This window comes from Ostrea edulis, chromosome 6 (genome assembly GCF_947568905.1).
Source record: "Ostrea edulis chromosome 6, xbOstEdul1.1, whole genome shotgun sequence".
Taxonomy (NCBI): Eukaryota; Metazoa; Mollusca; class Bivalvia; order Ostreida; family Ostreidae; genus Ostrea; species Ostrea edulis.
Window position 1 is genome coordinate 4570620 of NC_079169.1, and position 27896 is coordinate 4598515.

Consider the following 27896-nt stretch of genomic DNA (forward strand, 5'->3'; position numbering starts at 1 on the left):
CATTGGACGACCTCGGAGACAACCAATGCCTGGATCGAGAAAAACATCGAACAATGTCCGTTTTGAGAGACCGTTGGGTATACTAGCTTTTGGATTTAAACATTAAACACAAAATCTTCAGACATTGACGAACTGCACAAAAAATGTTGTCTAAATTAACTGCATCAGCACACACATGTAAAATAATTTTAACATGTCGTGAATGCTACAAAATGACATTGCGTACATTTGGCCGAGATAGCATTAAGATAAGAGGAGGCCAACGAGCAATACAGATGTTCAACATGTACAAATATAGCTTGATTATTGCTATATTGAGCACTGTGGACCTCTTCTCAGGTAATTACTGCTTTGACGCCAAATTAAGGATTTCTTTGTTTATTCTGTCAGGCAAGTTTGTGGGTTTTTGTTTTGTTATCGACGAAATACCACGTACATGTACATGTATGTGTGTCAAGTATATATTATTCCTAAAAGAAGAACGGAAATAAATACCATGCAAAACGATGCTTTCTTTAGACATACATTGGATGGTAATTAGATGATATATTGTTGAATCCCTTACACGTATCGTCGGTGCCAGATGTGGCCCTGGACCCGGTTGCACGAAGGGCAGTTAACTCTAACAGATCATGAACTTCCAATTACTCTTACATTTATGGAGTGTTAACTAGACGTTAATTATTTTAATTCATCTTCGTCAACTGTATCCTGGCTAGCGACATTGTTTTCGGAAATATTTGAGAATAACCCTAATTCAAAGGGCAAGGATTTTTAATTTTAGAAAACACAAAAAAGATCGTCATCAAAAGAGGGTAATTCTATAACAATTCTGATATCAACATATTATTGTTCTTTTATGACGATGATTGAAAAAAGGTAATTAAATCTGGGGTGTATGTAGGATACTTCACCATCAGAGACTTCTATGGTGACCGGCATGAGTCCCTACGATGCCACAGTTATCTGATTTTTTAAAGAAAGCGTGAAAGGTCTGAGAATCGCTATACTATTGTGTTAAACTGTTCAAAATAGTTGCGGTTCACCTGGCTCTATTTTAAAGAGTTGATGTGGTCCTAAACGGCCACTCGAGTATCATACAACTTAGAATATAGATTAGAAGTGATATGTTAATATTGTGCATCTTTAAATATCGTAGAAAGGGATGTCCGTCTGGTAGAAATGATGCTTAAATCTTATTCTACTCATGAGTAACCTATCAAAAGGCTGTAAACCAGGCAAATATCTCTTGCTTTCAGTTTAAACCATAAATATTTTATTTGTAAATGACAATGGACGTCAAATGATATGTAGAAAACGATTCCTAGGTATGTTAAAACTAATTGGCCTTAATAGTAACATTTTCTTGTTTCAATATTCTACCAAATTGCCAGGTTATGACAAACGTATAAATCAGATGTTAAGGGACAACGAATGATATCTAAAGATGTAATTCATTTTCAGTTCATAAAACATAAAGTCCCATTTTGAGGTGGAAACTAATGACACAGGGGCTATGAATTTCACACTTTTGGAAGAAATGACATGCTCATCTTTACAGCCGGTGTGTGTTTTAGACATCTAGAGTAAGAGAAGATTTTTAAAGATTTGATACCTTTTCACCATATGATCGCCTTCCTCAGTACCTGAACCCCTTTTCAAAGACCACAAACTTCACTTTTGGTATAGAATTTCATGCTTATAGTCACTACACACCCAATTCGTATGTTTAATATTCTGGATTAAAAAGATATTCACTGATTTAAAATAACTGCAATTTAAATGTATGATTTTTATAAACCTGTCCTGGGTCGCAGTCGGGGTGGGTCATGAATTTTATGATAATAGTAGATGGCCCAATGCTCAAAATACAAATATGCTCCCACTTCACTTCCATGAGGTTCAGGAAATGAGAAGATCTTTAAACATTCAATACATTTTCACTGTATACATATAACCCTGTCATTGAGCCTGAAATACAGAGCCTTAGGAAATGAATTTCAAAATCATGGCACATGCACAAGCTTTCATACTCAGTATGAATACGCATACGAATTTATGCCAGATGCCCATTAGTAAAACATTTTAGGGATTGTACAAACCTCAGGGATCTCAGTCCTATCTCAAGGGCAGGGACCGCAACATTAAAAATCAAAGTACTGAAAGATGGGGGTCAAATTATTCAATGCATAACTTTCAGAAATGGTGCAGTTATGCTAATATGACAATTCATATGAAAACTCTCCAGACAAATACTTTAATCAGACATAAGTCTTAAATTGCAGATTTACGTACAACTTCCTATTCGTGTTTTTGATATAAGAAAAGAAGTGTTCAAAAGTCTGTTACTTTTTTATGGTTTTGATGCCAAAACGAATATCTAAAGGAATGCTTGAATTGTGACCTCCTAGTCTTGTGGCCAGTTTTGTTTAATCAATATGATCCAGAACTCGATATTCTTGGTTATCATTTCGCAGAGATAGTTCCTTCCTTATTAAACCTCACTATTCTTGTTTTGTATCTTATAGTGAGGGTCACCATTTTAACTTGTGCACTTAGCTCTTCAGCTATTCAAAGCTAAATCAGGTGCTGAAATCTTGTGAAAAAGCATGAAGGCTATAATAAAGTAAATGAAAAGAAATATAGATAAAGGTATGGAACAAAGTTTAATATGTCAACAGAACAGAAAGATATCATATGATAAGTTGACATATGACAGTATATGTTTAATAGCTTATTTTTTTATGGACCAACATAATGAAACCAAATGTTAAAGATAAAATTGATAATGGCATACTTTGGAATTGCACAATACAACCTGTCGATAATACATGAAAGGTTAAAATCAAGTGGATATGTAAACACTCCAATTCTTTCTTTAGTAAAGAAAATTTTCTAAACTACTAAAACTGTAAACAAGAACATGTAAATTGTAAACATTGAACATAACAAAATTGGTAACATAGTAATTTCGAATTTTTTGACACACATTTGGGCTAGAAGTTTCCTATGGAATGAAAAATATTTACATGTTACAGTCCAACATAAATAAACAAGTCCACAAGCCAGACAGCTGTCTTCTCAAGTGAAACAATATAACATGAAGTGCTGCAAATTTGGGCATTTTAGAATATTATGCATATACCAGTATCTGGACAATTAACAATTGTAAAAGCATTACTGCTGAATAGTAATAACATCGATACAGAACAGTGAACTATGATTATGTAAAGAATATAATACTGTTGTAATGTGAGATTTTGAGTAAATAATAGAGACTGATGCCTGATCAGGGTAAAATAAATTACAATGCTGGGTTTTCATCGCTATTTTCAGTATCACAGAAAAGGTTATAATGGATGAACATGTAAATACTTCAAACTTGTATAAAACAAGATATGTTTGTGAAACACAAAATGCCCCCGATAATCGCCAATTCCGAAGATGACCATGGTCAGAAAGACAAATATCTTGTACCAGTAGAAAGATCTTGTCACAAGAAATGCTCAAGTGCAATATGAAAGCTCTAATATTTACCATTTAGAAGTTATGACCAATGTCAATCTTTTTAAAAGTGGGTAAAATGTCAAGGTCAAAAGGTTTAGTACAAACAGAAAGGTCTTGTCACAAGGAACATTCATGTGAAATATCAAAGCTCTATCCCTTACTGTTCAAAAGTTATTAGCAAGGTTAAAGTTTCAGACAGAATTACAGAATGACAGACAGGATAAAAACAATATGCCCCCTGATCTTCGATCTCGGGGGCATAAAAATAGTTTCTAAACTACTAGAACTGTAAATATATGTACATGTAAATTGTAAACATTTAACAAATTATTTACATAATTTCAAATTTTTTGACACACATTAGGACTAGAAGTTTCCTATGCAATGAAAGATATATACATGTGATAGTCAATCATATATATACAAGTTCACAAGCCAGACATATTTTCTTAAATAATATAATATAAAGAGCTGTAAATTATATAATTTCAAAATATTATGCATCAAAGATGCGTATGGCCGAGTTGCAGTTTGGAAAATTATGCACGCTTGCATTCACGAAATAAAAACATGCACGTATTTTATATAGTTTATAAGTATGAAGCTTTGAATGGTCGTAATAGGTATTTAGCGTGATAATGACCTTGACCTTTGGATTTCAAAAGCAACATGAATCTTGAATGTCATCGGGATTTGAAGTCTGATAAACATGCACCAGCAAATACATATATAAAAATTAGAGGCAAGCTCAAATCTACAGTATATAGTGAAAAAGAGACTGACCTTTTGACCTCAAAATAAATAAGAAAAAAGAACTCGCCTGAACAGTTGCCAGGGGGTAATATTGTTGGCTTGCATTAAAACTAATTTTTTTTTGCGTGCATAGAATAAATAACACGACAAACTCAGGATACATTCGCATATTCTCGGTTTCTTCCGTAAAAAAGGCCGGATGTAAACAAAGTAAGAATATTTGCTCATGAAAACAACAATCGTTCCTGTTTGAAAGATAATTCAAATTCATCTAATAAATCAATGAAAAATAAAAGTATTGGTTTTTTTTTTCTCAAAATATTGATCTTATATTTTTCAAATATGTGTTCAAAATGATCAGCGCAATTTATGCACTCTTTTCTTCCACGTAGATTCAATTCATGTGTTCTCGGCACGGCTTCCGTTTTGAGGCCTCCACTGACAGTAAACTAATAGACGGGGTCACGTCTAAAAATTGTGTTCCCCCTCTTTATAAGATGTTCTAGTAATTTTAGCGAAAAGTTGGACATGCAGTTTCTGATAGGAAGTGTGTTAACGACGCATGAAAGACGATGAACGGGGCATGATGACAGACAAGCACGTATAGAAGAACGTGACCTTAGTGACCTAAAACTCAGCTCACGACTCTTCTTTGCTTTCAGAGCTGTTTTCAGCATAAGTGTCGTCAGGATCAATGGAATTGTGATAAATGGAAAGTTAAAGTTTACTTCAGTAGGAAAGAAAACGATTGATGGATATGTTGAAATGCTTCCTATAGATATAGTCTACCCTATGATTCGAGTATGATACAGAGTAGATACATGTAGCAAAGAATATGATTTGTGAAAGGTACAAAGAAATGGCTGATACTTTTCGAAATCAAATATAATTTAACAAAGAAAACAATTATGTATTTATCAGTGATTAAGTTTCATGTTTCTTTTACATAGAGGTCGCTGCTTTCCCATGTACGTCTGACGCACAATGTCGGCATCGGTTAAGCGTGGCCCATGACGAGGAAGCCTACTGTGCGGTTGTTGCCTTTGGGGTCGGATGTTGCCATTCCCGAAAAAGTAAGTTATCGGAGTACATATGTAATTGTATCAAATACCATATATTCAATGACGCAATGACTTGGTTAAAACTGACTGATTACGATAACTTTGAACCAGACATTTTTTAGAACCTGCTCACTGGACGACATGGAGTGCTTGGGGTTCCTGCAGTGTGACGTGTGGATCCGGAGGAATAAGAACATCCAGAAGAAGATGTGAAGGTCGAGGATCATGTCACGGCAATTCTTCACGACAACTAGCGTGTCAAAGCCGGCATCGGTGTCCAGGTGTGATGTTGCGTTTTAGTTAGGATTAAACATTCTCTGGACATTTTACACGCAAACTGAAAATAAGTGCGCACTTTTATGTTAAGTTTGTGAGTGAAAGGTGAAGATAACAAACAGTGATCAATCTCATAACTGCTTTAAACAATACAAAATAGATAGTTGGGCAAACACAGACCCCCTGGACACACCAGAGTAAAATGCCCAGAGTTTAGACATCGATACATTCTTAAAAAAGAATGTTTGACTCTTATAATTCCAATTCGTTCCCTTTATTATCAATTTCAAAAATTGGAATAGTTTCTCTGCACCATGTTATTTGTTTTCAGGCGTGTATGTATGCATAGTGTTTTTCGATTTATTGATATGTTGATTGATTGATGCTTTCCGCCACACTCAACAATTTTTCAGTTATTGATATGTAAATTCTCGTTTAGATTTATTTTTGTGAAATCAAAGCAATTGTGATAAATAACGTTGGAATTATGCTGTCATAATGAATAGACGTTTTCCAAAAAATTAGCAAAATTACCAAAATATCAGATTTCTTTAGAAAAAATTTGAATAGACTTTAAATATACATGGTAAAGTAATGTATAATCATATAAAGAAAAATGCCCATTGAAGGATTAGACGTCTTTACAGCTTTTTAATAATTGATTGCCTTCACATTTAGTGTTCAATGTCAAATCTTAAGATTATGATCAGGCATCATTCTATGTATGATTGCTGATGAGATAAGATTATGAATTAGGTTGGATGCGAGAAGCCATTTGAACAGCCATGTTCAACACCAAGAACCCCCGCGGTGGTATAGAGGTTAGAGCGTTCACCCCGCATGCATAAGGCCGGGATTATTACGGGGTTCGAATCCCGACCGTGACAAACCTACGTCGTTAAAACAGGTAGTGACAGTCCCATCGCCAAACGCTCGGCACCAGGTCCTAATGTCACGGGTCCTCGGAGATGACCTTAAAAACGGATGTCCCATGTCAGTGGGTGTGACACGCTAAAGAACCCTCACTGCACAATGGCCGTAAGCGCCGGGCAAAGGCCTAAATTTGAAGCCTTTCACCAATCTTGGTGACGTCTCCATATGAGTGAAAAAGTCTTTCGAGAAACGTTAAACAAGATACACTCAATCAAAACCAAGAGCTGGATGTAAAAAAAAAAGTGACTCTGGGACTATCATGAATTTCGAAATCTTATTAGAGTTATTTCCCTTTAATCATTAGATATCATTATCTTGTGGTCTCTGGTAATTTAGATGCCAAGAATGATCATAGTATGTAATTGTAAAGTTCACCTATGACTTAGTAGTTCTTGTTATAGTTTTGTGGTTCACTCTCAAGATATTTTTATTTAACAAATATCGTTTTTGAAAACCAATGAGGGTATGAATTGCAACGTTACACACCGACCTACTTCATGAAGAGCTAACACATGCGCTATATTACTTACCGTAGATTACATGTGTTCAGTTTGTAGAAGTGATATGAAGCCTAGTCACCCCTCTGGACACCATTAACGTGGAAGGTTTTACAATAAGAACACTTAGTATTCCTAAACTACGTAAAAACTCTTACAAATATACATTGCTGGATCCAGTAAGTGCTCTACCAAGCCCCTATCATTGCTCCTCACGAAAATATTAACAGCTGTGAAGGAGAAACTTCAAAGTTCCTGTGGGACTACATATGCTAGAAGTGGTGTTAATCAAATGTGGATTCCAAAAAATTCTGAAGAACTTTTAGTAAAGTTGAAATCGCAAAACTTTTCCCAAATTAATAACATCAAAGCCTATGACTTTTCGACACTTTACAAGACCATTCCTCACGATAAATTAAAGACTAGACTTTTTGACATCATAGACAGTTGCTTCTTCAACAAAAATGGGAAACACAAACATTCATATTCAGTATTCAGTCAGCCAAAAATACTTTGTTAAACACCACTCTGATTCCATGCACAAATACTCTGAAGTTGAAATAAAAAAAATATGCTAGAGTTCCTCATAGGGGCTGTAAGTCTCGTTTCTCGTCACTTCCGGTGAAGCGTTTCCGGTGAAAAACAAATCCGATTCAGTATTACGAGTATAGAATTGGACCAACTACACGTCCGAAAAACCAACGCTTATGAGTAAATCAGAGAACGCTGTTCACCACAACCATTTGTTATGTCCCTGTTTAACAAGTTGAAGTACATTGTCGATGGAGTGGTTCAAGTGTCGATGGAGAGCAAGTTGTATAAAGTAACCAGGTAACTGTGAGTATACGTTCATCTTCAACTTCATGAATGATTATTCGATAATTACGCAATTCATTTATACTTTTAATTCAACTTATTTCTCTTTACTAGGCCTATTATTGTCAATGATTGACATACAAATGTGCAATGTAACTCGGGTAGATAATTTTGTGATGTGGCTAAAATTGAGGGGGGGGGGGGTGTATGGTTATATTATGGCCTATTACTTCTCTGGTTTTTTATTCCATTATCATTTAAGCAATTTGGAGAAATTGGTATTATTAAGATAACTTTATTATCTATGGCTTGATTAAGTTTGTATATATTTAGCAACAAATTACAGGGCGGGGGTGGGGGCAGTTCTTGTCTAAAGATATCAGGAGGCAAACGCCGGAGAGAGTAATTTCAGTGGTTGGTTCCAAAAATGTGGTTGAGAATTTGTAGAATGTGTATCTTTAGTATAATTAACGCCTGTTTACAGCCAGAAAGAAAGAAAAGTTAAGCATCAGAAAATTCTTGAATTATTTTCTGAGGTCACCAATATTTTCTTTGTAATATTATTTCTCATGTACGCTTCACTGTACATTATATATAAACTTTTTCTTACATTTATAATACAGGAAGAGTATTTACTCCCTCAAGTCCAGACATCCTTGCTATCATCAGACACAGGGCCAGCTTTTGTGCAATATGAATTATTCTGTCTCGATTGTTTGGACTACAGCCGACTGCATGCAAAATTATCCAGATCATCAAGGACTCTCAGTGGACAAAGAACATTGCAAAGTGATATAATTTTATTGCTGCAACTTGATTATTTCAACAACAGCTGACTGCAGAATTATCCCGGATCATAAAGGACTCTGAATGGACACATAACATTAACAGACTTATTCTTTTATTATTTCCATTCCTGAATGAATTCAAAATCAACATGTATTGATAAAATATACTTAGTAAAACAATAACAATTGATTGCGCATTTTGTATTTATACTAAACTATTTGACACACGAGTTTTAGTTTACTCATACAGGATTCGCAAATAATAATAATAAATGAAGAAAACGATATTAAAAAACAACAACAAACGAGTGCTTAATTCCTGCAGATGTGAACATGTAGAACATTGTACTTAACAGTCACTCCAGAAAAAGTTTTAAAAATATTACGGTTGAATAAACAGTTATTAGAATTTAATATACTGTTTAATGCATCCCATGCATATATTTATCTTGGTTAATATTGGTTCGTAGACTGCTGGTATGTGGATTTTATTCTTTCTTTAGCCCTCTCGACGTAAATACTCTCCTGTCTAATATGTAACACAGTTCAACTTTTTTATAAGCCAACTGTCCTTTCAAGGATAAAAAGCCGGAATGGTCAAGAACACTCATTGTTTTAATTGATCACAGATGGTGAACACCTAAACCGTTTTCCAGCCTTGGGTTTTGCTAGAACTATTCTGTGGAGTACATGTTGATCCCTATATTCAAAGTTGAAAAATAAGTGATGGCACCATTCGGTGTTACACAAGTCACTGCTTTGACGGTAAGTCAGCACTTACAGGAACTGTATGTCATGGCCTGGATATCAAGGTGTCCGGGAATATTTCAAGAGATTAGTCTCAATGGCATCGATCTATCTAACCTAAATAAACAATTGGAAGAAAAATCATTTTCATGCAATACATTTCTCTTTATCTCAAGGAAGTTATTTTAAGTCTTAAGTAAAAGCCATATTCTTGAATTTAGTGTAACGTGTCAAGGGGGTTCGTACCCGGTTGATTCCAGGATCTGGGGTTTTGTTAATTCAACAAGTAAATAATTTTCCTCTGTAAAAATGATTGAACAAAATGATACAGTTTTCCTCTCTAAAGTGATTTAAATATATAACTACTGGTCTGCAAATATATACAAATAAGACCCTTCCCTTACTTAGGGGAAAATCACACTTGGTCGGCCTATATTACTACTTTATGAGTTTATACACCTCTAGATAGAGATATGTCTTATTCAGGCAGTAACAACTATCTAAGAGGTAAGCCCTAGCCGAATAAAGGTGGTCCAACTCCAGAAGCAGCAGTTACTGTGTTAATGCCTTATGCAGGACGGACAGTGAACTGCTAACCTCTGAAGCCCTACACCTTCCCTAACCGAGGAAGAATGACAAATAAATAGGCGAACCTCCAGGAGGTCAACCTCTAAAATGCTAGCCACTACTATGGTCAGACTCCAAACAATTGGTCCTATATAACAAAGAAGTGTGGCAAGCCTCCAATATTTATATAAGGCAATCCACCTGTGGCAAGCCTCCAATATTAGGCAATCCACCTGACCAAACTAACCGTTATAATGCTTCTTCTTCCTCCGCTTGGCTTAAAAGAAACTTACTGACTGGCTGCAGCTGTATATATACCCTCTGTGGGTCACATGATCAGCAACAGTTTCTAGATCACCCGCTGCTAGCTAATTGTGTATCAGCCATAGTTAAGTTTCTAGATCACCGTTTCTGTAGGCCTCTTGCAACATTGAAAAACATGAAATCATTACATTAGTATAAACTAATAATTTTCTATACACAAACTGTATTTATACAAACTGAAACTGGTTTAGGGAGAGAGGATAGAAAATTTCAATGCAGATGGAGAAGGTTTGTTTAATAGTAATATTTCCAGTAAACCATCAATACTGTTGTATCATGTTATCAAATTATACCCATCCCCCTCCACCAAGTGCCAACCGAATCTCAATGAATCCACTTTCTAAAAGATCTATTGTTTTATAATATCAAATACTCTCACTTCTTTTTGAAAATTGTGTAAATATTACATTTATCAAGGTTTAGCTGCAATAATGTAGCCCTCTCCGAGATTTTTACTCTAACCCCCCCCCCCTTTTTTTGTTTAAAGGAGAGAGGGTTACATTATAGCAGCTAAAGAAGGTCATGCACGCGCAACGCCGATAAGAAATCAGTGGTGAAGTTTTGTTTTATATGGAAAGAGTAATATTTAATAGTACTACAACTGCCGTGTCTAGGAATGTTTTTCGTAAATATTTTCTCTATAGATCGTAAAATCATACTCCTCCCTCTATAAACATTTGATTTATACAATTTCAAGCGTGACTGCATGTGATGTATAACTGTGTACATCTTGATTTGTGGATTGTAAATAAATAAATGTGAATCTATTTAGATCTACTTGAGCGTATATGAAATTAAAGATGGGTATGAAGGCCTTATAGATGTAGTGACAAACAAAATCAAGATATTTATCATTTAATGGAAATCAGTTTACTACCGGTATTAGAATGCATTTATACTGACCTGCACAACTTTCCCCATAACGTCCACTTCTTTGCATCGACCAAAAAAAAAACCCCGATAAAAACTGCAGGATATTTCCAACTGGTATGCTTTCTTGCAAACCGTAAAGGTTTGTTTGTCACCAGAAGTACTCAAATCTCGCGTCATCTCGTTTGCGAGCTTACAGCCCCTATTGACAATATCTTCGTGGTCGTTGGTGATCAGGTCTTCCAACAGTCTGTTTGAATTCCCATGGGCACGAATTGTGCTCCTTTGTTAGCGAACCTGTTTTTATATTCACATGAAGTAGAATTTATTCAAAAACTTCTACGTGAGAAGAAAAAATTTCTTGCTGTGGCCTTCAATTCGACATTAAATATATCGACGACGTGTTGTCTATTAACAATGATAACTTTCATTCATATGTCGATTCGATATATCCCTGTGAACTCGATATAAAAGACACCACAGAGTCATCCACATCTGCTTCATACTTAGATATTTTATTGAAAGTAGACATTAACGGCAAAATAACAACTCAACCGTATGACAATCAGGATTATTTCAGCTTCTCCATCGTGAACTTCCCATATTTATGTAGCAATATTCCATTATCACCTGCATATAGTGTTTATATCTCTCAATTGATTCGATACACAAGAGCTGGTTCTGCTTATTGTCAGTTTTTAAATCGAGGCAAGCTACTGACAAACAAGTTGATGGTGCAAGGGTTTCAACAATCTCGATTAAAGTCAGCATTTTGCAAATTCTATGGTCGTTATAACGATGTTGTTCATCAATACAACCTATATCATTTGGTCAAATGCTGTCTGACGTATTTCATACCGATTGTTAAACCATTCTTGGCTCACTAATTTTGAGTACGGATAATTCCGTTTACATGATTGGGATATAGGGCTCACGGCGGGTGTGACTGGTCGTTAGGGGATGCCTACTCCTCCTAGGCACCTGATCCCACCTCTGGTGTTTGGTCCCTGTTTGCCCAACTCTCTATTTTGTATTGCTTATAGGAGTTATGCGATTGGTCACTGTTCGTTATCTTTACCTTTCATCTGTAATACATAAATGACATCTCTTTCAAATGTTAAATGTTTATTTCTTTGATTACTAACAAAAATATAGGAACCTCGTTTACTTTAATATTGCTAACCCGCTTGTTTGATGGTTTTTCCTTTTTAAAGTTGATGGTTATATGAGTGACTGGAGTGATTGGGGAACGTGTAGTCAAACTTGTGGAAGGGGTCAGAGGACAAGATCACGTGTTTGTCATCCTCCTCAACATGGCGGATTACCGTGTCAGAGAACGTTTGACGTAAAAGAATGTCGAAAATCACCATGCCCAGGTATACAAAACACTAAATCATTTTTAAAAGATATCATTGAATTATTTAACGGATGAAAGGTGAAGATAACTTCTATAAGGAATACAAAATAGAAAGTTGGGCAAATAAAGACCCTTAGATATACCAGATGTGGGATAAAACGCGATTGTAGATGTGATAAATTTTCCATTACATGTCCCTACAATTTCCTTTATATGTCAATGGTCATATGATGACGACATCGTCCAAATCATTTCGATATTTAAACTCAGCGTTTACCATATCAATTACACGAGAAAGATGGAGATAAAACAGTGATAAAATACGAAATTGTGAAAAGATCTCTGATTTAAAGGTCACACCCGCCGTGAATCCTATATTTTGATCAGTTAACATAAGTAATACGTAAATAAAATAAGTGTGTATAGAACGTGCAGCCTAAATAAACTTTGATATGAAACACTTTAGACAGCATTCGACTTAATGCTACGTTGTATCATTATAAAAATCATAGAATTTGCGAAATGCTGACTTTTAACGAGGCCCATGAAATCCCTGTAGCAACAAAGTATTTATGAGTGGTCTGTCCAGGTTTAAATAAAAATTGATGATATGCAGAACGAATTTCCATCATCGGATCGGTTGGGAGACAAAACACCATACACAGGTGATATTGGCATATTGTTCAATAAATATGGGAAGTTAACGATAAAGAAACTTAACTCATCCCGTTTTTCATCAAGTTGTTTTGTTAGTTTCCCCGTTAACGCCTACGTTCAGCAAACCATTCAGATACGAAATAGATGTGAAAAACGCTGTGATGTCTTTTATTTCGAGTTCTTTGGAATATAGAAAATTGTTATGTGAATGGAAATCAATACTGTTGATAGGTAGAACGTCGTTAATGTATCCAAATGTCGAGTTAAATGGCACAACAAGGGGTTTTTCCTCATGCCAAAGTCTTAATAATCTGCCCCAAGTCAATAAATAAAGGAACGCAATTCGTGCCCGTGATAATTCCAGCAAACTGTTGGAAAGGATTATCACCAAGTCTACGTAGACAATGACAAACATCTTTTTTATATGAACTTCAGAGAAATTGTGGATAGAATCAGAGTGGTGTTTAACAAAGTAATTTTTATTACTGATGATAGGTTATGATTTTTCCTCGTATGATTACAATTGACAAAGTAGCTGACTATGGGGTAAAAAAAAGGCCTTTAATCTATCGTGAGGAAAAGTAACATGAAATGTTGAAAATTTGTTTTGATGTTTCAGACGTATTGTACAGTAACATATATACGAGAAGTGGTGTAAATCAAATGTGAATACTACACACATTCCAAAGAATGTTTTAGGGAATGTGAAATCAGACTTTTTTTTTCAAATCAACAGCATCGAAACGTATGAATTTTCAAAATTTTACACCACTGTGGATCCGCTTTGCAATCAGTGAAGTAATTACAACATTCAATGGTGACGCTTACACGTGATTCATTATACCTTAAATTGCCATTGATGCATTGTTTAGGATGTTATAACTTTCCTGTGATATCAGATGATTACTGTATGCGATCGAGCAACTATCCAAAACAGTGTATTATGGCTTTAAGCAAAAAATATTTGGAGATTTCAAACATTTCGGTTGAGCATCACTGAAGAGATATTATTTGTCGAAATGTGCATCTGGTGCATCAAAATTGGTACCGTATAAAGTTTGCATAATGTGTTTGAATTGTTCGCATGTAATTTTTTAAAATACCTGGTCAAATTTAATCAACAATTCAAGTGTTATCAATTGATTATCATTGCTTATACGATACTTTAGGGGGAAATGATATTAGGCGAATACATACACGTTTGGGAGTTACTTGATTTATGACACATATTTAATCATCAGTTGATGGGCGTTTATCTGATTGGGGACCGTGGAGTCAATGCTCAGGCACGTGTGAGGGCATGATGAAGAGAACTCGAACCTCTACACCCCCCAAATTCGGTGGTGCCCCTTGCAATGGAACTACAGAACAGCTCGATACCTGTGGTGCACCGCATTGTCAAGGTATTTAATATGTATACTAATATAGCGTTTGTGAGCATAGAAAGGTGAAGATAACGAACAGTTTAAAACAAGAATTAGTGAGGAAATATATCAGTGTTACCACTTCTACATAAAACAATGAATACAACAAGGAAACAACAATGCGAGTCTTATAATTATTGTCTGCTGATTGTTAACACACATCTTGTACGTTATCGTCAGTTGATGGGCGTTTATCTGACTGGGGACCGTGGAGTCATTGTTCAGGAACATGTGAGGGAATGAGGGGGAGGACTCGATCTTGTACACCCCCGGAATTTGGCGGAGCTCCTTGCAATGGAAATGTAATACAGTTTGGTAAATGTGGAGCTCAACATTGTCCTGGTATGTACCCAATAAGGCATATTCAAGTTACTATATCAATTAGCACGTTATGGTAATTTTATATATATATATATATATATATATATAAGCACAATGAAAACCCAACAACATCCTACTTTCTTAAAGTGTCGCAACTGAGAAGATACAAGGCCAGTAAAGAAATTTATAAAAACACTGAAAAGGCCACGACACTGTTGGTTATTTAAAACTCAAATTTTCGACGCAACCCGCGTCTTTATCAAAAAACATATATAATCCGAATCAACAATGGTACGGACTACCAAATATTGTTTTGAACTTAATCACTCCGTATCATTATTTTCCCACCATTTTATTTCACAATCACATTGTTTTGGAAGTGTTCTCTCTAAATTTGTCTGATTTCTGTAATTTTGAAGAATAATTCTATTTTCATCCCAACCCGATCATGGTACAAACTCTTTACATCATCGTCAGTAAATACGCTTTACACCGAAACCATTTTTCTCACTCAGTACAACGGTGTATCATTCTTGTTACCAATGTAGATTATTGATACCTGTCGTTAAAGTTCACTATTCAATATGGGCCTACTCACATCGGATCGATTTCAACGTTTTACCAATTAAAAGAGAAAACCATTGTATGAACGGTGCCCGGAGCAAGCTTCTTGTGTTCGGCAATATCTTGTGCTCCCCCAACTTTTGTAATATTTGGAACTATTCTAAACATGTACTTTTATAGACATATGTAGTATTTCGAAGCATTACAAACTATGTAAATATACAAAATATAGTACTAGCATACCGATGAAATATTTTGACAGTCTGGTACATGTAATCATGCTTTTGTTTTTATGATGTGCACATTTGGATGTAATCCGCGCTTTTAACCATCACAAACTACGTTCAAAGTTCAAATTACATGTATGAAAGGTGAAGATAATGAACAGTGATCAATCTTAACACTCCTTTAAGCAATATAAAATAGATAATTGGGCAAACACGGATGTATATATGTAATATCTAAGTATGAAATAGAGGTGCACGACTCTGTGGTGTCTTTTATTTCGAGTTTACAGGGATATATCGATTCGATATAAAAATGAAAATTATTATTGTTAATAAATAAAACGTCGTCGATACGATAAATGTCGAATTGAAGACCACAGGTAGAGAATTTTCCTCTCGCGTAGTAGTTTTTAAATAAATTCGACTTCATAGGAATATAAAAACAGATATGTGACGTCATACTGGTTTCCACTAAATCTGAATGGAAAGTCTGTGCGCATGAAATTTTGAATTAGATGATAATCATACTTCGCAGTATGCTGTAATACACAAGATCTACAGTTTAAAGAGGTATATAAAGGTGAAATGTGAAATTCGTTGGAATAGAAGTTTTCATGATTTTGCAGTGATGGTATCTTACACAGAGGACTGTTTTCTTATTACGACTTCAGTCAAACATAAATATCATTCGAGAGTGCTTTTGGTCATGTTTAGAAGTGTCCAGCTCTGTGAATAGTTAGTTAGAATATTTAGTTACGTAGATCGACAGGGAATAATTGCTCTTATTGCGCACCTGATATAACCTATTATGTTTCCAGGGGTCCATGTTTGTCCTATTCTCAATTCTGTATTCTTTATAGGATTTATGAGATTGGCCACTGTTCTTTTTCTCCACTTTGTATTAGAGAATAAGCGAACATACGAGTTACTTGAAATTTATATACATGTATAACATTTTTCAATCGTCAGTTGATGGGCGTTTATCTGACTGGGGACCGTGGAATCAATGTTCAAGCACGTGTGAGGGCCTCAGAAAGAGAACTCGGACCTGTAGACCCCCCGACTTCGGTGGTGCTCCTTGCAATGGGAATACAGTACAGCTCGATCACTGTGGTGCACAGCATTGTCCAGGTTATAGCATTTGGCATGTTTCATACGTATGCAGAGATGAGGTTAATCAAGGTTAATCACCGTAATGACAAGTTTATGTGTATAAACCCCTCGGTTGAAAAACAATGTACAATTGTTGTTCAAATACGTCAGAAGCATTCAACCTAGTGATAGCTTGTATTTGCAAATTAGATCATTATAACAGCCATAAAATTTACGAAATACAGACTTTAATCGAGATGTTTATTTTGGAAAAGTTTTGAAAATCCACATTCGATTTAGACGACTTATACGTTGTGGCACAATACGTCTGAAGTTTTTCCTAGATGGCAGTTGATATTTTCGTGAGGAGTTAATATAGGGGATTAGTGGAACATTTACCGGATTAAACTATGTATCTTTGTTTTAAGACTTTTGTATAGTTTGGGAATCCAATTTATGATAGGATATTCCTGTAATTTCTGTCTCTAAACTGGTAATACCTATGATTTAAACATTGCTAAACTTCACGATAGTAAATTAAAATAGAAATTTCTAATTGCGTAATATATGGCGTCGGTGAACGAGTGGTTAGGCCGTCAGACTCTCGACCGAAAGGTCGTGGGTTCGAGTCCTGCCGCGGCAGTGCTGACGTTGTGTCCTTGGGAAAGGCACTTTACATGAATTTCCTCACTCCACCCAAGTGTAAAAGGGGTACCTGGCTATAGACAGTGAAAGATATTGTTAGAATGTTAGTGCTCTAGCGCTTGTAATGGCAGTTTGCACTGTATGCTTCCTAGGAGGCTGAGAAAGTTCTAGATTGATATAAGGTCTCCCATGGTAATAATGTACATTGATTATTGTAAAGCGCTTTGGGCAGCATACGCTGGAAAAGGCGCTATATAAAACCAATCATTATTATTTATTTTGTGTGACATCATTACCGTTTTCCTGAAATCTGTATAGAAATGCTTTGTATATGGGAAGTCTTTAAAAAAAACTACCATCAAAGGCATTGGTTCACGATTTTTGAAAACAATATTTTTCATTTTTGATGTTAAACATTAAAAATATAATTGATTTAATGTTGACAGTCAAAATTTAGACCTTCTGAATGCAAGAATAAAAGCAATAACTTACCCTTAAATCTGTGTTATGTAAACAAAGACTCGAGTCTTTGTGTAAACAAACAAACCAGTGAAATGTTAATTTTGTAATATAAAGCATCTTAATTTTGCATAGTCACTAATTTAAACTTTTAGATGACACATTTTACCCAAAGAATGCTTGAATTGTGAAAGGTATAATAAACTTAGATCGATATCCATTTTCTTTTGAAAATTTCGTAATCAATAACATACCGCAATCTTTGTTTACAAATAATAAACTCTCTAAAATGAGCTTCTGTGATGATGTATAACGTTAATTTTTATGTGAAATATTTTAAACACATCAGACAATACATTTTGATCATTAAAAGTGAAAAACTAAATTTTGGGGGGAAATCGTGAGTCAGTCCCTTTAACTGCGAAATCCTACAGTCCTTGTTCACCTGATTAATAAGATTTCAAAAGATAATACACAATATTTATATAGTTACATATATATGAAGTAATTGGAAGAGAAGTTCCTATCAATTATTTACACATGTATATAGAATCCATTTTGAATGACACTTGCAGTGATTCTATCTTACCAAGAGAACTCTATTCATATTTTGTCAAATAGCAAATTAAATGCTATTTGATAAAGCTTTATACCATGTCCCGCTACTTATGCACAGCACATGAACTACTTGAAATTCACAAAAAATATTTCAATCATCAGTAGACGGGCGTTTATCTGACTGGGGACCATGGAGTCAATGTTCAGACACATGTGAGGGCATGAGGAAGAGGACTCGGACCTGTACACCCCCCGAATTCGGTGGCGTCCTTTGCAATGGAAATACAGTACAGCTCGATAGCTGTGGTGCACAACATTGCCCAGGTATCTAATATGTATAATAATAAATCATTTATGATTATAGAACTAGTTTGAAACAAGAATCAGTGAGGAAATATATCAATGTTACCACTTTTGCATAAAAAATGAATATAGCAAGGAAAAGACAATGCGACTCTTATAATTATTTGTCTGTTGATTATGAACGAACATCTTGTGCATTATCGTCAGTTGACGGGCGCTTATCTGACTGGGGACCGTGGAGTCAATGTTCAGACACGTGTGAGGGCATGAGGAAGAGGACTCGGACCTGTACACCCCCCGAATTCGGTGGCTCCCCTTGCAATGGAAATACAGTACAGGTCGATAGCTGTGGTGCACAACATTGTCCAGGTGTTTAATATGTATAGATATATTATCAGGTCACCTTATCCAAAGGCTCAAGTGAGCTCTTCTGATTGTAATTTGTCCGGAGTTTATCGTCGTTATCGTTACCTTTTCATCTTCTACTCCAGAACCAGAGAACCAATTTCAATCAAAGTTTGCACAAATTGTCCCTGTGAAAAGGGGATATACGTTTATTCAAATGAAGGGTTATAATTCCTTCAAAGGGATATAATAGAGAAAAGGCCGAAATTGGGTTGGGTCAGTTAAAAACCTTCTCAAAAACCAATAGGCCAGAAAAGTTGAAATCCCGACATGGTGTAAATTCAAGTTTGTTCAAAGTGTTTACAAATCTTCTCTAGAACAACAGGGTCATTATCAGTCATATTGATATGCATGCATCCCCACGTAGTGTAGATTCAAGATTGTTCAGATCATGGCCCCAGGAGGTAAGGAGGAACCACAATAGGGTATGAAGGTTTTATATGGTAAAATATAAGGAACATCTTTTAAATCTCTTTTCAGGAACAGCAGAGTCATGATTAGTCATATTAATACGCAAGCATCTCCAGATCGTAGAAATTCAAGTTTTTTTTTTAATTCAGGGGCCCCGGGGGTAGGGTGTGACCCCGAAAGCAGAGCAATGTTTTGTATGAGAATAAACAGGAAACGAATTAAAACAAGCTTTTTTTTCAAGAGTAGCAAGGTCACACTAAATCTTATCAAAATGCAGACGTTCCTAACTTTTGTGGAATCATTTTTTATACCCCTGCATGAGGTATTGTTTTGTCCTGTCTGTCTGTCTGAAACTTTAATCGGGGCCTCCGTGGCCGAATGGAAAACATCAATAAATCATTTAATCAATCAATGAAACCTTAATCTTACTAATAACTAAAACAATATTCGATCAATCAATTAATCGGATAGTGAGCGATAGGGTTCCTTTATTTCATGTATATAATACCTTTCTTTTGGTAACCTTATGATCTTGACCTTGGAGTTTGACCTAAGTTTGAAAACACTTAACTGAGACAATATCTTCTGATTTATCTATGGTGGGCTCAAATATGTTTATACCATTATCAATTCATTATGCCAAAACCTTACACTTCATAACATGATGTTTGACTTTGTTATCTCAACTTTGAAGTTTGACTCAACTTTCGAAACCGTAATAACCAAAACTTCAATAGTGCACATAACGTTTGAAGGTGGTGATAGGCTCCGATATTCTATATTAATTTTGCATTTCTTGTCAGAAGACCGTTTTGGTGCTAAGATTATTAATTTTTTGATCTTGATCTTAAAGTTTGACTTACTTTTAAGAACTTAACCTGGGTAATATCTCCTTAAACATTTAAAGTTGAGCTTACATATTTGGTATATAAATTCCATATAAATGTAGCAAGAAATGTCCTTTGATACCATTTTGACCTCGACCTTCGAGTTTGACCCCGATTTTAAACTCTTTACCGAAACTTTAACCTTGCTCCCAACTTCTTAATGGAAAGTGATATATCTTTCATACTTCAGTTATGCATTCTTTGTGACAGGACATTTCGTTTTAATACGGCAATTTTATACCTAGTAACATTCACCTGGGAGTTTTACCTACTTTTAAGGAAAATTAGCCTTGGCAATATCTCTTGAACTAAATCAGGTGCATTGTGGGCCTTTCATATTGAGTACATTTCATACCATGATTTTGTACCTTTTGACTTTGGATCATGATTAGATCGTGACCCTTTGGAGCTGGGTTGAAGCTACAATTTATAATATATTCGGTCAAAAAGTTGCATGGGAACAAAGATTGAAATTTGTTTTTTAAAAATCACAACAACTGAACAACAGCAGGGACAAAGTGACTCAGATTATTGATATGGTACATGATATGGTATATGGTACATAAATCCATTAAATATAGGATATATATCGAAAGAAGGATTTGTGAGGAACTAGATTAGTGTTACCACTCTTAGATTTAGCAAACAAATGACAATGCGACAGCTATGCTTTGTTATTTACTTATTTCGTCAACTATATTTTATGCATTATTATCAGTTGACGGGCGTTTATCGGACTGGGGACCGTGGAGTCAATGTTCAGACACATGTGAGGGCATGAGGAAGAGGACTCGGACCTGTACACCCCCCGAATTCGGTGGCGCCCTTTGCAATGGAAATACAGTACAGCTCGATAGCTGTGGTGCACAACATTGCCCAGGTATCTAATATGTATGATAATATATCATTTATGATTATAGAACTAGTTTGAAACAAAAATTAGTAAGGAAATATATCAGATTACCACTTTTGCATAAAATAAATAACACAAAAAACGACAATGCTACTCTTATTAGCTCACATGAGCTAAAAGCGCAAGTGAGGTTTTCTGATAACCTGTAGTCCGGCGTCCATCCGTCTGTCCGTCTGTAAACCTTTAACATTTTTTACTTCTTCTCAAAAACCACTGGGCCAATTTCAACCAAAGTTGGCACAAAGCATTCTCAGGTAAAGAGAATTCTAAATTGTTAAAATAAAGGGCCAGGCCAGGTAAAAGAGTAAGGTCATTCAAAAATCTTCTTCTCAAGAACCACTGGGCCAGAAAAGATGAAATTTATCGATAAGCTTGATGAGGTAGTGCAGATTATAAATTATTAAAATCATGCCCCCGGGGTTGGATGGGGCCACAATAGGGGATCAAAGTTTTCCATACAAATATATAGGAAAAATCTTTTAAAATCTTCTTCTCAAGAACCACTGAGCCAGAAAAGCTGATATTTATATGAAAACTTCCTAATATAGTGCAGATTCAAGTTTGTTAAAATCCTGGTCCCCGGGGGTCGGATGGGGCCACAAGGGGGATCACAGTTTTACATACAAATATATAGGAAACATCTTTAAAAATTTCTTCTTAAGAACCATTGGTCCAAAGAAGTTCACATTTACATGAAAGCTTTATGACATAGTGTAGATTCAAGTTTGCAAAAACCATGACCTCCAAGGGTAGGTTGAGACCATAATAGGGACTATGGTTTTACATGCAAATATATATGGAAAGTCTTCTGATATGGACCAAGGTGACTCAGGTTAGCGATGTGGCCCATGTGCCTCTTGTAATTATTTGTCTGCTGATTGTGAACAAACATCTTGTGCATTGATCAGTTGATGGGCGTTTATCTGACTGGGGACCATGGAGTCAATGTTCAGGAACATGTGAGGGTTTGAAGACGAGAACTCGGACCTGTAGACCCCCTGAGTTTGGCGGCGCCCCTTGTAGTGGGAGTACAGTAGAACTTGATAAGTGCGGTGAACAACATTGTCCTGGTATGTTCTGCAATATCTGTTATATTTACAAAGATAGAACAAATTATGGTCATCAATATCTATTAGTACATTAAACACAGATGAAATAAACAACTAGTGTCTTAAAACCCGTTCAGTAGTATCACGGAACTTTAGGTTTGTAAAGTTATTGTTCTAACATTTTTCATGGTAAGAAGTTGACAGATATAGGGAGTTAGTGACGTTACAATCAACTTTCACGATTGTCTCCAAAATTCGTAAACGAAGCCAAATTACCGATTGATTTAGGTTTTTGGAACGTCTCCAAATACACCCATGCAGTCGAATCTCTTATGAAATATATAAGTATGACATTTAAGTATGGTAGAAAGCAGAGATTTCTGAAACACAGTAAAATTTGGACGAAATGATAAAGTAATAAAAACAACACAGAGACTTGAGCAAGTCTAGGGTTCAGAGACATTTTAGAAAACATATCGATTTCTTTCATTCCAAAGCAGGATTGTAAAATCAAATGCATTTAGCCAATTTGTTATTAAACTGTATGATCACAATTCATGACTACTTCGACGTAATTCGCTCTTACATATATATTATTCAAACTACAGGAGTTTTAAAATATGTTTTATAATTATGAAGTCATACTATGGGGATTTTTCATAGTAATTAAAGAATTGCATTCTGAAGAGCAGCAGGGTAATGTTATTTCCCTTCCTCCTTCATCAAGATGAAAGTAACGAAATATTGTTCCAACAGTCTGAATTTTGTTCTTCCGCTTGTGAATAGTTTGAAATGACGTCATGTTTAGTAATGGTATATGATGTACAGAATTTATTTGCAAGTTTTGTTATATATAATGAAATACAGTGGATGGTGTTTTGTCCGCCTGGAGTGTTTGGACACCGTGTAGTGTTACGTGTGGTGGTGGATCTAAAGTAAGATCACGGGCATGTATTGGCCCACAGCATAACGGCAAGAACTGCACTGGATCGCTATATGAAATGAATAACTGCAGTCACACACCATGTCCAAGTAAGACTCCCTTCTGGTGGAAACAGAATATACAGTCAATTAATCCAATTCATTTTCATGCCATATATATGTCTTCATTTTGTTTGAATTGTGTGGGTGCGTGTGTGCGAGTGAATCGTATGCTAGGACTAGTTAACCACCAGACTGGCGAATCATCGGTTTTTTTTTGTTTTTTTTGTTGTTTTTTTGCAAGATAGGAAACTTTTAAGATCGAACGGATATAAAGTTAAATGAAGAGAATGCATACTTGTTTCGTTTTCCTTTTGTTTAATGAAAACCTTTTCATGGAAAATTTTGCCTCCTCGCTCTATTTTGTTATCTCCTTTACTAGTTATATCCTTAACTTGTTATTTCCTTTTCCACGTAAAGAATTTGCTTCAGTTGGTTATTATGATGATCCGGAAATTATCAATTAAATCCGTGCTAAATACAACTACCCGTAAGTACGTATTACGCAATCTAAATGGATTAAGTACCAAGAACGATAACTAATGTTTCGGACAGATTTCTTTTAAGTTTATTGGGTTTTTTTCTGTAATACACAGCCCCCTTAACCTCTACGCCTACAGCACAATCAACAACAACACATCAACAAACATCGCTAGCAGGTTAGTACGACGCAGTCTTCTGTTTATTGACTCTTCTTACAATAAGAATGCTGGCACAGAATGATGCGGACATCAATCATGCATAGAGTGTAAATATAAAACTTTTATCCCTCAACCATTCCAGAAGGAGGTTATACGACAAAGTACATCTCTATATTTCAAATAAAATGGAGTCCTACAAAAGAAGAAATTCTTTGGAATCACGCCTCAGTTGAAGACATATTGGATGGTACAGGGATTTCAACAGTCTCGATTGAAGTCAGCATTTCGCAAATTATATGGTCGTTATAACGATCTTCTTCGTCAGTACAACCTTGCATTGGGTCAAATGCTGTCTGACATGTTTCATACCGATTGTTAAGCCGTTCTTGGCACACTGATTTCGACTGCGGATAACTCCGTTTACCTGATCAGGATATAGGGCTCACGGCGGGTGTGACCGGTCAACAGGGGATGCTTACTCCTCCTAGGTACCTGATCCCACCTCTGGTGTGTCCAGGGGTCCGTGTTTGCCCAACTATCTGTTTTGTATTGCTTATAAGAGTTATGAGATTGATCACTGTTCGTTATCTTCACCTTGCATTGGATGAATGTGAGTTAACGAACCTATACTGAATTCCTAAACTTCACAAGAACCTTACAAGAAAAGGTGTTTTGCAGGATCGAGTAAATGTTCTACCAAGCTCCTATCTTTGTTCCTCACAAACATATTAACAGCTGTGAAGAAGAAACTTTAAACGTATTGTGCCACAACATATGTTAGAAAGATTGACAAGTTAATGGTACAGGGGTTTCAACAGTCTCGATTGAAGTCAACCTTTAACAAATTCTATGGTCGTCATAACGATCTCGTTCGTCAATACAACCTATCATTGGGTCATATGCTGTCTGACGTATTTCATATCGATTGTTAGGCCGTTCTTGGCACACTGATTTTGACTACGGATAACCCCGTTTACCTGATCAAGATATAGGGCTCACGGCGGGTGTGACCGGTCGATAGGGGATGCTTACTCCTCCTAGGCACCTGATCCCGCCTCTGGTATATCCAGGTGTCCGTGTTTGCACAACTCTTTATTTTGTATTGCTTATAGGAGTTATGAGATTGATCACTGTTAGTTATCTTCACCTTTCATTAGACTCTTTGACATCCTTGTCGGTTGCTTCTTCAACAAAATGGGAAAAGAAAATATTCATATCTAATGATCAGCCATTCAAAACCTTTGTTAAGTACTCTGAAGTTGAAATTAAAAATATGTTGGGGTTCCGAATGAACAATATTTTCGTAGTCTTTAGGGATATAGCTTAATCGAAATAAAATATCGTCATCTTCAATCTGTACCTAATGAATATGTACACAAGATTGAATTTTTGTTATTTTAAATGACTATCCACATCGGGGGAGATTTCAAGGAGAGGTTACGTTAGTGCACACTAAACATAACAAAACTGAAAAATCTGACAGACAGCTTGAACACTGGATAAGGGTAGTAAATAACTTGAAAATATTATGATATTTTCCCCGTGATACAATTAAAGACATGTATGTCGTGACGTATTTTTATATTTTGACATCATATTAAGTGAGGTACATTATAGAATTTTGTTTTAATCTTAATTTACTCGGGACACCTTAGCCCCACTGCAACAGCAAGATATTTTCTCATTATAGAAGCTTCTGACTAAATTCTGCTTGATTTGAATATACAAACATGTTATCTAACACGGAGCACAATTTGTGTCCATGGGAGTTTGAGCAAACTGTAAGAAGACCACCAAAGAGTCCGAAGATATTGTCAATAAGGCACTCCAGCATATTTTTTATTTCAACTTGTAGAATACTTGTGCGTGGATTCAAAGTGGTGTTGAACAAAGAAATATTTCGAATGGCTGATCACTAGATATGAATATTTCCGTTTTCCTTTTTGTTGAAGAAGTAACCGTCTATGATATCAAAAAATTTAGTTTTTTTTATTTATCGTAAGGAATGGTCGTGTAAAGTGTTTTGATGTTGTTGATTTGAGAAAAGCTTTGCGATTTCAAGCTTAGAATCCACATTTGATTTACATCACTTCTGGCATATGTAGTGGCACAGCTGTTCATATTTTAGTGAGGAGCAAAGGTAGGACTTTATAGGACATTGGATCCAGCAATGTAATGGTTTTTATGAAGTTTAGTAATCCAGTATAGGTACGGTAAGTCATAATCAACCGACCCATTGATTGAGCTATTAAATGTGCCTAAAACTGAAGCATGGTTTTGAAGAATTTCATCTTTTGGAAGGGTAGTTGGAGTACAAGTACGATTACCAAAAGTGGAATTAATGCCAAGTTCAGTTAGAATACAGATGTGATAATGAGCCCTACAAACAAAGACAATGTTGTTACAAGCTTTGGCAGCTGGAACCAAAACATTCCTCATGTAACCTATCTAATTCTTTTATCACTTCTCGTTCACTATACACAGAGGGATAAATGGTATATGTACGTACTTCGGTTATGTTTGTAACTAAAAACAAAGAAATGCTTTCAGCAGCTATTTTCTATTATTATATGCCATCTAATTGCAATTCATTATAGTCAGTAAAAACATTATTCTATTAGGAAAACCTTGTCCGTCGTGTGACCAATTTCTGACATGTGTGTGGAATCAAACTTGTTCTGCAAGTGAGACATGCATGGTGCGAGCAGTAACCGGACATGGATTTCAGTTTACAATCCACTGTATCCAAGTAAGTATATTTTATATTGTGATTCTCAAGTAATCGACTAAATATTGCGAATTTTATTGATTTCTATGGTCGTTATAACAATCTAGTTTGCCAATACAACTAATCATTGGGTCATATGCTCTCCGATGTGTTTCATACCGATTGTTAGACCGTTCTTGGCACATTGAATTTAATTACGGATAACTCCGTTTACCTTCACCTTTATAGGAGTTATGAGATTTAATTCATCAGTTCATGAGATTTTGTCTACGTTTACAGAGCGAGGATTGTCATTTCATGAAAACGTTTATGAAGAACCGAGAAATTTACTGCTGTGACGATAGAGAATGCATCCGGACATATGTTGGTATATGAAATTCTGAATAAACATGTGAGCAATTGAATATTGAAGATCTTGTACTATTACTAGATGTTGAATCAAACAATGAACTGAACAGAAGAGTATAACCACGATTGAATAATCGCAATTTTTTTTATATCGCAATAGACCGTAGATATGTCTGTTATATGCGAAATTTTGTCTTTCAATTTTTTATTCAAATTCAAGGGGAAATATTCGTCATATAGACATATACCTTTCTTTGTCGTTCAGTATGTATAGCAAAGTATTTTAAATATTGTTTTCTCACAATTTACTTACTGTCGTACTGTCTGGTGTAACGTACAAAATCAACTATATTTAGAAGAAAAAAATTTAAGCTGCAAAAGAGAGCAGCAAGAATACTTTTAAATATTCGAGATATCAGGACTTTTCCTGGCTTTTTATTTTCTTGTCTGAACTGGTGCCAATTAAGGATTATTTTAAGTTTAGAAAGGTTGTCTCTCTGTTCAGTTTTAAACAATCAAATGCCAAATTACCTAAACGTGTTTAAATGTACAAGAAATGTGAGTTGCCGCCAAACCAGGTCGAATGATTATATGTCTAAATTATATTTACCAAGAGCTAAAACTGAAAATTGTAATCGTTTATACAGCCACTCTTCTGCATTCCTTTGGAACAGACTGTCTCAAAATGTTCGAAACTTTGGTTCGGTTGGCATTTTTAAAGCTGTGTACCTGATGGAATATTTTAATAAAAGTGGCGCTTAAACATCGTGCTTTCCTCTTTTTGTTC

General features: G+C 35.5%; 1 protein-coding gene across 2 annotated transcripts; it reads left to right on the forward strand.

The window, feature by feature from the left end:
• Positions 1 to 248: 248 nt before the first annotated feature.
• On the forward strand, positions 249 to 27165 carry LOC125645410 (properdin-like). 2 transcript variants are annotated; one of them, XM_056141321.1, is made up of 15 exons: positions 249 to 339; positions 5211 to 5333; positions 5444 to 5602; positions 12354 to 12515; positions 14395 to 14556; positions 14758 to 14919; positions 16659 to 16820; positions 18606 to 18767; positions 18954 to 19115; positions 21168 to 21329; positions 22271 to 22432; positions 23279 to 23443; positions 23989 to 24051; positions 26655 to 26782; positions 27041 to 27165. In XM_056141321.1, exons 1-15 carry the CDS (start codon positions 276 to 278, stop codon positions 27134 to 27136), a joined length of 2094 nt encoding a protein of 697 aa, XP_055997296.1. In that variant the 5' UTR covers positions 249 to 275; the 3' UTR covers positions 27137 to 27165. The 2 variants fall into 2 exon arrangements, with proteins under 2 accessions (XP_055997296.1, XP_055997297.1); XM_056141322.1 differs by lacking the exon at positions 12354 to 12515.
• The last annotated feature ends 731 nt before the right edge of the window (positions 27166 to 27896 follow it).